This window comes from Euprymna scolopes, chromosome 33, assembly GCF_053919585.1.
Source record: "Euprymna scolopes isolate OS-2025 chromosome 33, ASM5391958v1, whole genome shotgun sequence".
Taxonomy (NCBI): Eukaryota; Metazoa; Mollusca; class Cephalopoda; order Sepiida; family Sepiolidae; genus Euprymna; species Euprymna scolopes.
The window spans coordinates 5,234,909-5,251,474 of record NC_136514.1 but is presented as its reverse complement, the minus strand read 5'-3'; the positions used below and the strand labels follow the sequence as shown (position 1 = coordinate 5,251,474).

At 32.6% G+C, this 16,566-nt stretch overlaps 1 protein-coding gene across 1 annotated transcript in view; it reads right to left on the bottom strand.

Annotated features, from left to right (window-relative positions):
- Positions 1-16,566, bottom strand: part of LOC145258116 (beta-mannosidase-like) — a 104,908-nt gene that overhangs the window by 13,481 nt on the left and 74,861 nt on the right. Inside the window, exons 9-12 of the mRNA XM_080115860.1 lie at positions 14,779-14,916; positions 13,059-13,138; positions 10,398-10,588; positions 1,047-1,226 (exon numbers count right to left, since the gene is read on the bottom strand). Coding sequence (XP_079971986.1) covers positions 1,047-1,226; positions 10,398-10,588; positions 13,059-13,138; positions 14,779-14,916 — 589 coding nt within the window. The remainder of the gene's footprint in view (positions 1-1,046; positions 1,227-10,397; positions 10,589-13,058; positions 13,139-14,778; positions 14,917-16,566) is intronic.

Below are 16,566 nucleotides of genomic sequence, written 5' to 3'. Positions count from 1 at the left end.
TCATGAATGCATAAATTCAGTCATCATAATACTATTTGCAATCCCTTCTGATCCATTTTGGGGGAAATGAAATAATCAGAGGCATTACTTTTCGAATGTTCCTTGTAGAATAAATATTCCTTCTTCTGGTCAAGCTGATGAAAAAGCAAACAGAATGGTTCATATGTCACCGATTGGATTCAGAAATTGACAAACAATGTTTATCAAAAAAACAGTTTCACAATTTTATATTGTTTCGATTTCAGCAGAATTTTCAATTTCAATAATATGCAAACATTTCGTTAAATTTCTGTTACCACTAACCTTAAATCTAAGTCGCAAGATCACATAATCGTAAAAAAAAAAAAAAAAAAAAAAAAAAAAAAAAAAAAAAAAAAAAAAAAAAAAAAAAAATGCCCTCTTATCCCCCTCCCCCAAATATTTTGATTTGATTGTAATAAATAAAAAAAATTTCCAATTATAAAAAAGAATTTTATTTTCTTATGTGTTTAATGAAAAATTTTCAACTATAAAAACAGTTTCATTAATAAATAATTTATGTTAAAAAATTCCAATTATAAAACCAGTTTTATTTCCTCACAAGTTAAAAAAAAAAATTGAAAACAAATTATTTGTTGCCAAAATAAACAAAGATTTTTTTTTTTTTTTTTATAAATGCTACTCATCAATTTCCAATTTCAAAATTTTAAATTCATTTAAAAGTGGGCAAACGTGTGTTGGACCTGCACTGGTGTCACACGGACTCTTCTCTCTTTCGGTCATCCACACAGCACCTTGTTAAATAACTCCTGTTTTTTACTCAAATCACCTGATACAAATACTGATAAGATACATCTGAAGAAGGTCGAAGATTACATCAGCATAACATTATAATAACTCAAGATGAGAACAGTAGTTTGAAAAATTCAACTAACACAAATAATGCTTATATCAAAAATTCATAAACATGAAATAAAGAAGCATTTTTTCATAAACAAGGGAAGTAACTGAGAAATTACCAATAGTTTTTTTTTTTTTTTTCATTTTCTAAGTCAATTATGATTTACCTCCAAGGTGATGTTGCCTGTGATCTGTAAATTTACTCCAGTAATGAAGATCAGATTTATTGTAGACACGTTCCATCGAAGTAAACGATGGCCACGACTGAATGCCATACTCGGAACAAAAACGAGGAATTGGAATGCTGGAATCTTTCCAAAGATCTTGAACATAGTCATAGTGATGAACTGAAAGAAAAATAAAAAAATAAAAATAATTAAAATAAAAACATAAATAAATAAAAAATAAAATTTAAAAAAAAAAATTAAAATTAAAAAAATAAATAAATATAAATAAAAAATTTCAATAAATGAATTCGATGATATTTTTAAAATGACGGAGACTTTTTTTTTATTAAATGCATATTCTTTATTCAATCGAATTTGAAATCTAGTGGACAATGATCTCTTACAGTCCCCTTTTCTGTACTCTACTGAGCTCTAATCTCTCATTCCTCTTGTATGACATTCACAGCAAGAACTCATCTTATTAACCATTACAACAAAGAACTTTCCTTTCTCTCCCTGTGTACCTTAAAACCAAGCAGGATTTCCATGAAGAAAGTTTCTTTCCAAGAACACTTTGCCATGGTACTGCTTTTGTTACATGATAAGGGCTGTCCCCTTTTCATGTAAGTATAAAAATGGAGAATTTAGTTTAAAATGAAAATGAAAATAGCAATAGACAAATTCGAACCTCGTAATCTGGGTTTAGAAATAGATTACGTGTGAGAATTTAAAAACGAAACATTTGTTTAGAATATAGATAAATATTCAAGAAAAGAATGTGAGCTGTCAAGTTTATTATGAAATTTTAAATTGAAAGAATGCAGCTTATAAGATAATGTTTTAACATATTGAATATAGGTTAAAATTCCTTTTGTAGAAATAGGAAAAGTTTTGGACACGTATGTCCAGGACACGTGAAAGAATGCACATGTTTTAACATGTGTATGACGTCACGGAAAATAGAAAGTTAGTTTAGAAAACAGTCAGTGAAGAGACTCAGAGACAGTCAGACGTCTGGGAGCGAGACGTCACTTCAAGGAAAAATGTGAGACTGAATTCTTGGTGATGGAACACGGCCGTGTGAAGAATAAACCATCAAGTGTTTTTGTAAAGTTCGTCTTGTATCTTATGTTTCTTATACAAAGGTTAAGTCCAATTGTATTATATATTTGTGCTATATGTATTTACATACACGTCTCAACATCATCATGTCTACACAATGTCCGAACTGTCTGAACACTATGTCCTCACTCAAAGAGCTTTCTTCTTCTTCTTCCATTCAACACAATTAAGGAATGAACTTTTAATATATAAGAATCTCTCCTAACATGAACAATATCTCTCAAAGTCTCTCTTACGACATCAATCTCTCTGAGTCTTTCAACATCCCTCACTGTAATAAGACTCCTTCTAAGCCTATCTCTCTCAAGACAAAAACTCTTAATAACTCTTCCTAAGACTCTTAAAATGAAACCCCCTATATAACACTTTCCCTGCTGTATAATAGTATATAAATAAATAAATAAATATATGTATAATATATATGTTTGGAGGTACAAAATAGATATAATTATAATAATTAAATAATTATTCATTTTTACATACAGACACTAGTGTTTCATGCTTACGCAATCATCAGTGTAGGGGAACAATTCTTGCCAGTCATGAGATTCAAATCCAGTCACGAAGCTGCCTCTTGCTCTAGTTGCTGAACCTTCACCTCAGAGCAACCAAATAATTTCCTTAACTATTAAACGCTGAATTCGGGCAAATACATTTTGACAATCTTAAGTGTTCGCACGAGCAGAAGTCGTCAACATTGCATAGACGCTAGTTGATTGCCTTAGTTATAACTTCGCAGACAGTGCCCATCCTTAAGTATTCTTAAAGGGTTTTGATAATTAGAATAATTTAATAATAATAACACAAAGAACATTGATATCATGTGACCACTAGAAAGTTATTAAAAATGGAAAAAGTTTTTTGAAAGCATCTGTTAAGAATTTACAAATGAAAAAACAGAAAAAAAAATGTCTTGAAACTATATATGTATATATATATATATACATGATTGCAACGTCTTGTCAGACGAGTGCCACTCCCTCAGACACTTAAGGTGCACGAGCCCAAAAATGACTTCCATTGCCATAGGACCATTTTAATAGACAAATGCCTGAGGGAGTATCTATACACAGATGATGTTAGTGTCTTGGTTTGTACGACAGCCAAGTTTCTCTCTCGGTTCAAAATGTTGAGATCCATCAAGAGCAAGATAGCCAGCAACAAGTTAAACTGCAGACCAGCTTAATGCGGGTACTGGTCTCCCGCTTTATGGTTTTTTAAATCAGAGATTTGCTTCTCCTAGAAAGGTTGCCTTCACCACGGCTTACAGGAGCCCTCTCCACCCCAACACACATACATACACACAAACACACATGGTGCTAGTTGGCCGTTGATCCCGAAAAGGGTTCATTCGCCCTTTCAAAGGTCTTGTTTTTAATCCTTCAGGGAGACTAGCCACCCTCCTCACTAAACAAGTCTGGTGGGGGAACCAGTTTAGTCGCTGGTGACCCGACCATGAGGCAGGTAGTACTGGGTTACATGGTACCAGTAGCATATGGCATGACCTAACATGACATATATATATATACATATACATACATACACGGTTTTTTTTTAAAAGAATCAATTTCCATTAAAAAAAAGAAAATATGCCGAGCATGCAAGGGTGCCCCTCCACAAGGGAAAAATTTACTTTCACTATGACCAATGTTTGTGCAAAATTAAAAAAAAAAAAAAAAAAAAAAAAAAAATCCAAGCCCTGTTTATTGGAAAAGTGCAAACAAATGAACAGACGAATGATTTGGGGGCAATTTTATAATGACCTGGGGGGGGGGGGAAACCAGAGTTATCCCGGAAAATCCATTTTGGCAAAAACTTACATTCACCGTGACTAATGCTTGTGCAAAATAAAAAAAAAAACTCCAAAGTGTGGTTATTGAGAAAAGTGTGAATGAACGAACAGATGTGAATTACTAGGTCCAATTCCTCTTTTGTCGGGATGACCAAAAATGTGCACCAATTAAGTTTTCACGTAAATTCTTCATATTGACTCTGCAAAGAGTTTCATGGCAGCTCACAGAAGTTGTACTGAAGATAATTTAGGTTAAATTGGTGGAAAAAAGCTGGTTTCCCTCAGCATCACAATCATCAGTGTAGGGCAACAATTCCTGCCAGTTATGAGATTTAAAGTCAGCCACGAAGTCCCCTCTTGCTCCATTTGCCGAGCCTCTACTTCAGGGCCAACAATTGCTACAAAAATGAAGGGAATTAAGAACTATTAATCGCTAAATTCAGGTGAATAGATTTAGTAATCGGGAGTGTTCGCACAAACGAAAGTTGTGTACATGGCATAGACGCTAGTTGATTGCCTTAATTATAACTCCGCAGACAGTGCCCATCCTTAAGTATTCTTAAAGGGGCTTGATTATTTATTTATTTATTTATTTATTTTTTTACACAGAAGTAACCACTTATCAGAGCCCAGAGGCCATTCGAGGATAAAAGTCAATGAGTGTAACGTAGTCAATCGGACAATCCCATAGTAATTGTTAGTCATGGAAATTTGGTAAATTGGATTACTTAAGGGGACGGGCCATCAAGAATTTTTTTTACGTTGAACTTAAAGACAACCATGTTGTAGCCAGTTGGAAAGCAGGCAAACAGAAGACAGTTTCACAGATGTGCAGTTCTAAAAAGCTTTGTTCATGGAATCTACTTTTAAGTTTAGGCACAGATAAAGAGTAGGGGGAAATTAGTGATAGTGGTTTCAATTAGACAAGTGTTTTTTGTGAAAGTTTGGTGGGGGGGGGTCATAGATTGGAGCTCAGACGAGCACTTGCCATGAAAATAACGATAAAGCAGAGACAGGCTCGAAATGTCTCTTTTGTAGGAAAGAGGTTGACGGGAAGAGAAAAGGGCATCCCCCACTAGGCTACGAAGTCTATTTTGAACTTTGTCAATGCAGGATAAGGTCTTCCTAGCAGCTCCTACCCAGATGTGGCAACAATACTCCATCCTTGTATGTACCTGGCTCTTATACAGGAAGAGCATTGCATCAGCAGTGAGATATCTACTGGAGCGGTAGAAGGATCTCACCATTTTTTCAGCGACCCTGGCAACGGAATTAATGTACGTGTTCCACTTCAGATCAGGAGTAAAGGTCAGAATATGAAACCTTCCTGACAGCCATTCATTTCAGTTGATGCCAGATGGGGATCAGTGCATTATAATTAAATAATTATTCATTTTTACTTACAGACACTAGTGTTTCATGCTTACACAATCATCAGTGTAGGTGACAATTCCTGCCGGTTGTGAGATTATTGATATCATGTGGCCACTAGGTTATTAGTAATGGCAAGTTTTCTGAAAGCATCTGTTAAGAATTTACAAGAAAAAAAAAAAATGTCTTGACACGATATGTATATCATAATTTAGGAATTTAAAATTTGGGATTTGAAAAAGTTAAATTTAAAATATAGAAATTTTATTGTATGCAAGACAAAGAACACAGTATAGTAAAATATATTTCCTTAACCCATGAGTTTTCGATGTTTATACATCTCCTCGGAGGAAAAATATTAGCAAATATTATAAAAATTTGCACCTGATTTGCTAAAAGAAATAAACATACAAAATTAAATTAAATGTTTTTTAAAGTTTTTAAATCATTTTAGCTACATAGAATAAGCGAAATTGGATATTGATGCAGCAAAAAAGGATATTGAACTTCGAACTGAAAGTGCATGTTAAATCCTGTAATGGAAACTCTTGGTATTTCGCAGGTAAAAAGATCCAACATGTAGTGTAATAAATCCAAGGAAGTTGGTAACAATTCAATATATACATATTTCCGCAGTTTTTCTATAGTTTGATTGGATATCCGGCAAAATTTTTTTTCCATATATCAGTTTCAAAATTCAGTTCAAGCTTTCAATCAATTTGTGAATAAAAACCAAAAGATATCTGTAGACAGGAAAATAAAATAAAATTAAAATAATTAAATTGCTCATCAAAACAAAGCAAAATAGTCTTTAAAAATCAAATGTAGTTTTTGTTATCAATATATATATATATATATATATATATATATATATATATATATATATACATAAATAAATAAATAAATAAATAAAAAGGTACTATTGTAGGCACCGCCAAAAATGGCCGCAAAATCAAGTTGTTGTTGTTTTTTAAAACGAAATTACATTTATTAAAATCCATTATTTCTGAGTAACTTTTTTTTTTCCAGAAAGATAAAACCCTGAATTTTATCATATAGAAAACAGAATAATGTAAAACTTTTTCTACTATTTTTAATTCAATTTTAAATGTTAAATTTTCCCAAAAAGTTAACAATTGACATTTTTTGTCTTGCACAAAAAACGTACTTAAATATTAAAAAAAAAGGGTTTTTGAAATAATTAATTAATTTATTTATTGTCTAACTAAGATTTAGGATGATTTTCTAAGAGAATATGCAAAAATATTATAATATAAGTACCTGAATTTCAAATAATTCCACTTATTCATATAGCTAACCAGATATTTCGCATCGTCGTAGAGTTCAGATCGACTCTGTTTACGTTTTCTTTTGATGGGAAGAAAACTATGGAAGACCAAACAGGCCAAAAAAACTTATTTTTCAGTGACGAAAATTTCAATGTATTATTAAGCTGAGGCTGGCCAGTACCAGATGGGTGACCATTTGTATGAGTTTGGTTTTTAATGTGTATGTGTGTGGGGGCCAGGCTCCCCAAAATGGGGGGGGGCAATTTAAAGCAGAATAAAAAAAAAATTATTTCAGCGCGTTTGGTCCACCGTAGTCGAAAGGCGGCAAACGTTTTCAAACGAGATCGATAAAAATGATGCTATTTTTAACACAAAGGGCACAATATTTATCGAATTTTTTTTTTTGGTATCGATTATTCAAAGCATGCCCTGTTTAATAATGGTCATGCATTATTCGGCTCGCTAAAAAAAAATTGTTAATTTATTTATCAAAAATTTTGAAATGGCTTTTTTCGTATAAATATTAAAAAATTTTTTTTTTGTTTTGCTTAACTTAAATTAATTATTTTACTTAACATATTCACCGAATTTCACACTTCAAAACTCAAAAGCGGGATAATTAAACACAATCGAAGTTCTGATATTCAGACGTCAAAATAAGGTATGCAAACGAATTTTTTTTTTTTTTTTTTTTTTAATTTATAATTCTGTCCCTTAAAACAACACAATATGTTTTATTCAGTTTCAGATGATTATTTTAAGCATATTTGTTCCCACTTCAAAACAAGGGGGGGTTTTGTAAGCAAAAAAAAATATATATATAAATATCGTTTATGAAAAATAAGTACACTGTTATAAAGTGCATTCTTCTCCTAATAATCGCTGAAAATTTCGTATTGATCGGATAATTACCTGATTTTTGGTAGATTTTTTAAAAAGACGGTCCGTCAAAAAGTACTGACCTGCCCCCCCAGTTTTGGCGGTGCCTATACTATTGAATTAATTATTGACTTTGGATGATTTGATTGCTTGTTCACATAAAATAGGTTCAGATTAGGCTCATGGTAAGATTCAGAATGTAGATTCAAGGAAATATCCAAGCAGTTGGATGTTTAACACTTAACTTGAACCTTGACCTATTTTTGAATCATGTCAAATCCTGTCTAGACATTTCATATTCAAGATTAATAAGTTAGACGCTCCCGTTATTTTCTTTTCTTTTCCCCTCCTCTCAAGTTAAATTCTCTTACCACTTCCTTATTTTTAGAAGATAGAACTTAAATTTTGTGATTTTAATATAACATTTTCACTTGTGCTGACTTACAAATATAATCTTCATAACAAAAAGTGCATCTGATTTTTAAAGACTATTTTGCTTTGGTTTGATAAGCAATTCTTTTATTTAATTATTTTCATTTTATTTAATTTTATTTTCCTGTCTACAGATATCTTTTGGTTTTTATTAACAAATTGATTGAAAACTTGAACTGAATTTTGAAACTGATGTATGGAAAAAGATCTGCCGAATATCCAATCAAATTAAAAAAAAAAAACTGGAAATATGTATATATTGGATTGTTACCAGCTTCCTTGGATTTATTACAATACGCGTTGGATTTTTTACCTGCCTATTACCAAGAACTTCCATTACAGGATTTAGCATACACTTTCGATTTGAAGTTAAATATCCTTTTTTGCTGCATCAATATCTAATTTTCCTTATTCTATGTAGCTAAATGATTTAAAAACTTTAAAAACATTTAATTTAATTGTCTATGTTTATTACCTATCGCAAATCAGGTGCAAATTTTTATAATATTTGCTAATATTTTTCCTCAGAGGAGATGTATAAACATCGAAAATTCATGGGTTAAGAAAATATTTTACTATACTGTATTCTTTGTCTTGCATACAATAAAATTTCTATATTTTTTAAATTTAACTTTTTCAAATCCCAAATTTTAAGTTCCTAAATTATGATTTATTTGCTCTATCTAGCATATTGAGCAATTTTATTTAGCTTGGATAGTCTTATATAAAATATTACATCCAATAATATTTTGTAAGACTGATAATCACTGGATTTGCACACCAGTAGATTTGTTGTATTTCATTATTCTGAATAATTATATACATACTAGCAAAAGTATCCGTCATTGACCGTGTTCAAAAACAGCCTACAGAAAATGGACTGATTTATGAAAGTATGATAGGTTATGAAAAGGAAGGGTTGTAAAGAGATAGCTTCGAATTTGGGGGTATCAAAACCAAAGCAAAATATGATGAAAGTAAAAATAAAATAGATAAACCCCATAATTTATTATATCATACCTGTTCACACTGAAACACTTATCACAATATTCTGTGGATCTATATTAAAAAACCTTGTTAAACTTTGTGACATATTTCCATTCCATGGAGGTCAGGCGCGAACGAACACACCCATTATTTTATTATACCATATTTCTTCAAACTGAGACATAATTATCAAAGTATACTTACGCAGATAGATATGAAAAGTCTTTAAAGTTTGTGCCTATTTCCATTCTATGGAGGCCAGGCGCGAACACAGACCCCACAATTTTATTATATCATCCCTATTTAAGTTAAAACATACTTATCAAAGTATTCTTATGTACATCTATATCAGAAACACTTGTAAACGTTTCATTTTAATTTTAAAATTTTTTATTTCCATACTTTGTGGACCAGGCGCATACGCAAACCCCACAATTTTAATGAATCATCATTATGCCAGATCAAACATACCCATTCCTGTGTCTCGATACATCTTCTATCATTATATGTGATCAGTTTTTTCGAATATTCAACCATATAGGAGCCTATTCATGACCAGACACACACACTGACATTCAGCTTTATATATATATATATATATATATATATATATATATATATATATATACACACGGTTTTTAAAAGAATCAATTTACATTAAAATAAAAATTAAAAGCTTTTAGTTAAAATCTTCACATTGACTTCATAAAGTTTCATGACAACTTTCAGAAGTTGTACCAAAGATAATTTGAGCTAAATCGGTGGAAAACAGCTGGAGGTTTTCCCTCAGCACCACAATCACCACTGTCTAGGCCATTGTTGGAATGGTTTTTCTTTGATGGCTGGCATATGGCTTCCATCCTGTGCAGTTCTATGAAGTCCACCTTTCCAGACTTTGCCTTTCTTCCTTTTGAGAAGGCATAGTTGGTTGCTAATTGCCTGAGGTCATCCTATAGGAGAATGCCAACAGAATTGCTTGGGTAGTTTTTGCAGATTAGGGTGCTTTTCCTTTAGAGCATTGGCTCTTTAAATCTGACTTTTTTTTACTCTTATGTCACATCATCCAGCCATGGTGGTGGTGTTGGGGGGGATAACTAATATTGAAAAGATTTTTCTTTTCAGTTTGAGGATGAAACAAGTTGCTGGAAGCTGTGCTCAGCTTGCAGATGTTTAAACAATTCAAGGTGGCATTGGAGGCGTTGTGGCCATTTTAGACGTTTATCATCTGAATGTCCTTTTTTTCATAACGTCCCTCTACACAGGTTTAGTCTGGTTTGGTTTATGGCATATAAACTCTTGTCAGTCTTTGGTTTGGTTGTTTTACAGAGAAAAATTGATTTTGTTTTTGATTTTGCAGAACATGATTGAGTTTTTCAAAGGGAGCTTTATTTGAATTTAAATAAAAACATCCGAATAATAGATATTAATAATTAAGTAATAATTTAATATTAAATAAATTAAAAGAAAAAAAAAAATTACTGTCTCCAAATCTGTAATCTCCGGGATTGTTCGCGACCCAACCTTGCTTCATAGTCTGGATGCCATTCGAGGGACTGGAAGTTACGTATGTCCGGTGCGGGTCCTCTTCCTTGCAAATCGGCATTATAGTTTTAACATACAGTTCCACATAATCTTTTTTGAATTTGTCATATTCCATGGAAGTGCCAAACCTGGAAAAATGGAAACATTGTAAGAACTCGTTAACATAGAATGGTAGCAACCCAACATTCACACGGAAACATTAGCACGGACGAATGTGCTGGTTTACTCGTTACATAAATTCAGTGATGGATGCACATCTGTTTGGTCAAACCTCCATCTTAGTTTTCCCAGCCAATAACCACAAACAATAAGCAAGGGAGATCACCCTAAGAACTTATCACAGAGAAATTGAACACTTCTATCTCAATGCAAGGGAGATAACTAAAGATGGACATGCGCAGACATCTGCATCTGAATAAAATATGCATCAAGTGTGCTTGAAAGCCAAATCACAACGTAATATTAGGAAAATAAAAAAATATTTTACTTGTTTGAAATTTTTAACAAATGCCTACGCACTATTCCAACAGTTCAAAATACGACCGAGATACAACGTGCGACTCTTTACAGACTTTTCTTTCTCCAACTTTACAATACGGCAGAAGAAAAAAAAGAAAACATACTGAAGATGGAGTTTGAGTCCGAAATATATTCATGTTATAAATTTTGGACAAGTAAAATATTTTCCTAATATTACGTTGTGATTTGGCTTTCAAGCGCACTCGATACATATTTTATTTTATTCGAAATTAAATCAACGTTTCTAGATGGAAATCACACCATTGACGTATGTATTAAAGCTCAGTTAATCAACGTTTTTTTCTTTAAGGCTTTTTTAATTTCATATACAAAGTTATGAACATATATGAAACAGTCATCTACGTTTCATCCTCATAGGAAACGGTCATATGAGAGAGAGAGAGAGAGAGAGAGAAGAGCAAGTTGTGAGAAATAAATTTACAATATCATTTATTTCAATTAAAAGGATTCAAATCAAAAGGATTCAATGTACAATCGTTTTAGAGACAACCAGAAATTGAAAAAAAAAAATAAATGAATAAAAAAAATTTTAAAAAATCACAAACAGAAATCAAGCAAACGGCATCAAAATTTTCTTATTTGGTAAAATACATATCAAATTATTACTGGTAAATAGAAAGAACACACACACACATATACATATATAATTGATAATATTTTAATAGCCACGATTATAATAATGACAATTTATATATTGACTAGCAGGCCGTCCGGCATTGTCCAGTCATAAAATATGTTTAAATATGATATTTTAATTTATGTAAATTTCGTATTTATTTTTATAGAACCAACTCTCTCTTGATTATTATATTGTACCCAACAGAGTAGTGATTTAAAAAAAAAAAAAAAAAAAAAAAAAAAAAAAATGACTTGGGTGCCATCAGCCAGAAGCAAAACCAAAAGATAGCAATTCAACATTATTCATTAGCATCTGAGCTATCAACAGATATCAAAACTTAACTGTATGTATATTTGTGCATGTATAGAAGACATTTTCAGTTGACTTATGCCTACCAAGTTCCAATTTTTTTAATATTAACTCCCTTAGCAGCTATTTTTATTGGCTAAAAGCCAAATCGAATTCGTTCCACAGGTCTGAATCCCCTATATATCAAATTTCAAGTCAGTAGATCAAAAATTGACAAAGTTGTTTGGTAGAGACCGTTCTGCTCACAAACAGACATAGTTACTTTTATAATGTACTAGCAGATTGTCCAGCATTGCCCGGTCATAAGATATGCTCAAATATGATATTTTAGTTTATGCAAATTTCATATTTATCATTATAGAGAATCCTCTATTGATTATTATATTGTACCCAATGTATAGTAGTGCCTTATCCACCAGTGATGCCTGGTCATAAAATACATTTAAATCGGATATTTTAATTCATGTAGATTTCATATTTATTATTACAGAGACAATATTCTATTGGTTATTATGTTGTACCAAATATATAGAGTAGTGATTTTTGAAGTCTAAAAAAAAATTAAAAAAATAAAAAAAATAAATAAAAAATATGACTTCGATACCATCATTTAGAATTGAAACCAAAACATAATTCTCCAACTTGTCTGACCTAAATATATGGGCAAACAAAAATTTAAAATAACATTGTTAAAGATATAAATGTATATTTGTGCATGCGTAAAAATAAGTTTAGTCGACTTATGCCTACCCAGTTCCATTTTTTGATCCTTTAGCAACTATTTTTACTTGTTCCACAGATCCAAATCCCCTGTATATGAAGTTTATAGTCTTTAAACTAAAACTTGATGGAGGAGTTTGGTAGAGGCTGTTCCTCACACAAGGTCACTTTCATATAAAAAGAGAGATAATGAATAAGATGACACTTTCAAAATATCGTCATGAATTTGAATATTAAAATTTAGAACACTTATGTTGTTTGTTTTGTATATCGAGTTTTTCACTTTTATGGGGGAGGGGGTCAGTTTGAAAAAAAAAAAAAAGAAGTTTATTTTACAAGTAAGGAGTGACTCAACACTGACAAGAATTCCAAAATTTACTTTTTCATCGATAAGAACTTATGTAAATTACCAATTGCTTCGGAGAGCTAATTCATTTTCATTGTTACCAGCCCAGATTGCAATTGACGGATGATACATCAACCTCCGCACCTGAGAAAAGAAAAGAAACAGTAAATGTGATGAATGCAATCACTATAAGAAATCAAAATAAAGAACAGCTGTTCGTAGACAGTCACCAACACTTTGCTAGCCCCTTTTTTTTAAGGGGGGGGCGGTCTTGAAATTCAGGCTATATCTTAAAACACAAGTGACGTTCCCCTCACTAAAGAACAACTGACTCAACCCTTTTTTCAAATCTCAACTTAAAACGTGATCTCGTCAAACTCTTGCCAATTCTCGTTCCCACGAAATGGAGGCCTTCGTTGCAGGTGTCTGACATCGTTAACCTTCCCAGCATGATCTTGTGATTCTTTTCCTGTCATATCAGCCATCTGCAATTGTTTCACAACTGGCCCTAAACCCAGGGATACTTCTCAAACTAAAATGCAGCCCATATCGAAATATATTTATACTAGCTAAAACTACTAGTCTGCTAACATAAGGCCCCCTTATATAACATTAATCCATGAGCGTATATTGTTCTTGTTCCTTCAGTCATGACTGCATAGAAGTGTTAAAGCAATTTTATTTCACTTTGTATCTCTCACAGGGGTTTGGTACGTTTAGGCGTGGCCGATTTGGTGTGTGGTCGATTTGGTGGGAGGGGGGGGGGGATTCGGCATCAAATTAGCGCTTCGTCATTATAGCCAAAGTTTTGTTTCTATTTTTAAAATTAATCCAGTAAAAGATATTTTTTCTTCGAGTAAAATTGAAATTAAAATTATTTAAAAGAAAAAAAAAAAATTAAATTTGATTAAAAATAAAACTTAAAAATAACTTTATTTAAAACACAAAATCATTCATTTTATTTCATATTGTTTTCCTTAATCAAAATAAAAAAAAAAGATCTTAAAAATAACCGCGTTTATTTAAAACAACGCAAAAAACACAAAACTCAGTCATCAACAACTAGATTATATTTTCATATTGTTTTTCTTAATTAAAAAAAAAAAAAAAACTTACACGAAATAAAAGTGAGGAAATATTCACGCATCAAATAAAGTAAACGAAGAAATTCTTTTGTTTTTCGAGTCTTCAATTGAAAGCCAGTTTTTTTAAGCATCTTTTGATGCTTCTAAAAATGCTAGATTGGTTGGTTGGTTGTTTTTGTTTTATGGCATATCAACCCTTTTGGGTTATTTAATGCCAAATCCAGTGATTTTGAAGAATAATTTTTTAATAGAGTATATTCGTTTTTTTAAGTCGATTTCTATTTAACCCATAGTTGGGACCCTAACAGGTACTACCACTCCGGATCAGAGTGGACCTGGGAGCAATGGCAATTAAAGGGTGGTTCCACACTCCCCAAAGCCCACAAGCTGGGGCCTCACCATCGGATATAGTTTAAGGTCATATCCAGGACCAGAAATGCTAGAAAAAAATTTAAAAAACAAACATCTGAAAAGCCGAGGAAGAAAACGTCAGAACAAGTGGTTCCCATTTCGTATTATATACAATGGTCTCCACGAAACAAACGGTGGCTAACCATGCTAGAATTGAAAGTGTAAATTCATTTCTTTTCTCGTAATTTTCTGTTTTTTTAAATTTCTTTACACTGAGGCCACTTTACACATCGTCTGATAAAAGTAAAATTTTAAATATTTTTCAATGTTAATTGCAGCTGGACTTACTTGGTATGTTATTTCTTTCTTGACCGAGTCCAAGAAATCTGGCGTCGTCGGATAAAGAGCAACTGCAAACATAAAGTCATGCCAAATCAAGATGCCCAGCTCATCGGCGATGTTATAGAAGGCATCACTTTCATAGACCTGTAGAAGAATTAAAAACGTCAAATAATATTCATCGATACAAAAATGGGATACTTGTGTGTGTGTATATGTGTGTATGTGTGTGTGTGTGCATATATGTGTGTGTGTGTGCATATATGTGTGTGTGTGTGTGTGCATATATGTGGGTGTGTGTGTATGTGTGCATATATGTGGGTGTGTGTATGTGTGCATATATGTGTGTGTGTGCATATATGTGTGTGTGTATGTGTGCATATATGTGTGTGTGTGTGTGTGCATATATATTTCCATCTGTTCACAAAACACCTTAGGTTATTGAGCTTATTCGATTTAATATTTGTTTTAATATGGTGACAAGTGCTGGACGGCTTTTAGAAATTGATTTCCAAACTGACCTATCTCTGGCCAGGTTTTTATTTATCTCCAACCTCTTTCTCAAATCCATCATTATCAACTCCTCCCATGTTTTCCTGACCTTCTTCTGCTAACTGACCCTGCTATCTCAACTGTTCTACATTTAATAACACAACCATTCATTCATTCTTTCAATGTGACCAAACTGTTTAACAGAGTCTTGTTCTTCAAACATCACTCTACACTGTTCATATTAAATCTTGCTCTGAGCTCATCAGATCAAACCCTATGTTTAAATTTCCATCGTATCATTTGTCTCCATGCAATCCTAACCCATTTTCATATTTACCAAATTTTGCGATCAAGATACATTATTTTTTTGCCTAACGATCTACCTTTTCTCTGTGGTAAATAAATTACATGATATCCATCGTATTTTTTACTGTTTTTTTATCTGCCATTGCCGTTAACTCTTTGCCTTATATCTTCTTTCTTGGTTTTACAGTCGATTGTCACCTCACCTACTGTTTTTTTTTTTTTTTTTTTTTTTTGCCATTAAAGAATCATTTTAGTTATTAGAGTTAGAATAAAGTTAGAGACAGGAGTAATCTTATAATATTACTTAAGCAAGGCAGTTGTTCTAAGGTGCTTTTATTTTTGTTTTTAATGCAATTTTCACCCCAAACAAGGCACAGTGCCACTTTGAAGCAGGGGGCTACTATCGGGGACATAAGTTGCAGGGATATTATGAAGGGAGATGAGCAGCAAGATGTCTGTGCACATTACACTCCTGAACTTCTGCATGTCAGTACAGTTGGAAGCGAGTTATAAAGTCTAGCAGTTCTGGGGAAGAAACAATTCGAGTAGAAGGCTTTCTTACACCTAGGATCTCTACTGTGAAGAGGTGGGATTTAGCTGCTTGTCAGGGGGATAAGTGCTTGTATTTCGTCAGATCATTCACCATTAAAATATTTGTAGAACAGGCAGAGGGATGCAACATCTCGCCGATAAGACAGAGGCTGAAGCTTAGATGATAGTTCTGGACCTATCAGGTTGGCGACTCTTTTAAACTGTCCAAGAGTGAGAGACTAGTAGCAGATGCACCAGCTCAAATGTGATAACAGTACTCTATATATGGACGAATGGTGGCCTTAGGATACTTTCAGGTGTAAGTAGCTTTCTAGCATGGTAGAGAGAACCCACCTTCTTCGCAACAGCCTTGGCAATGTATCTGTTCCAACTCGTGTTCCCTGTGAACGTTAAGCCGAGAAGTTTAAAAGAAGTACTTTCAGGTAATGTGTTTTTGGCCATTACTAT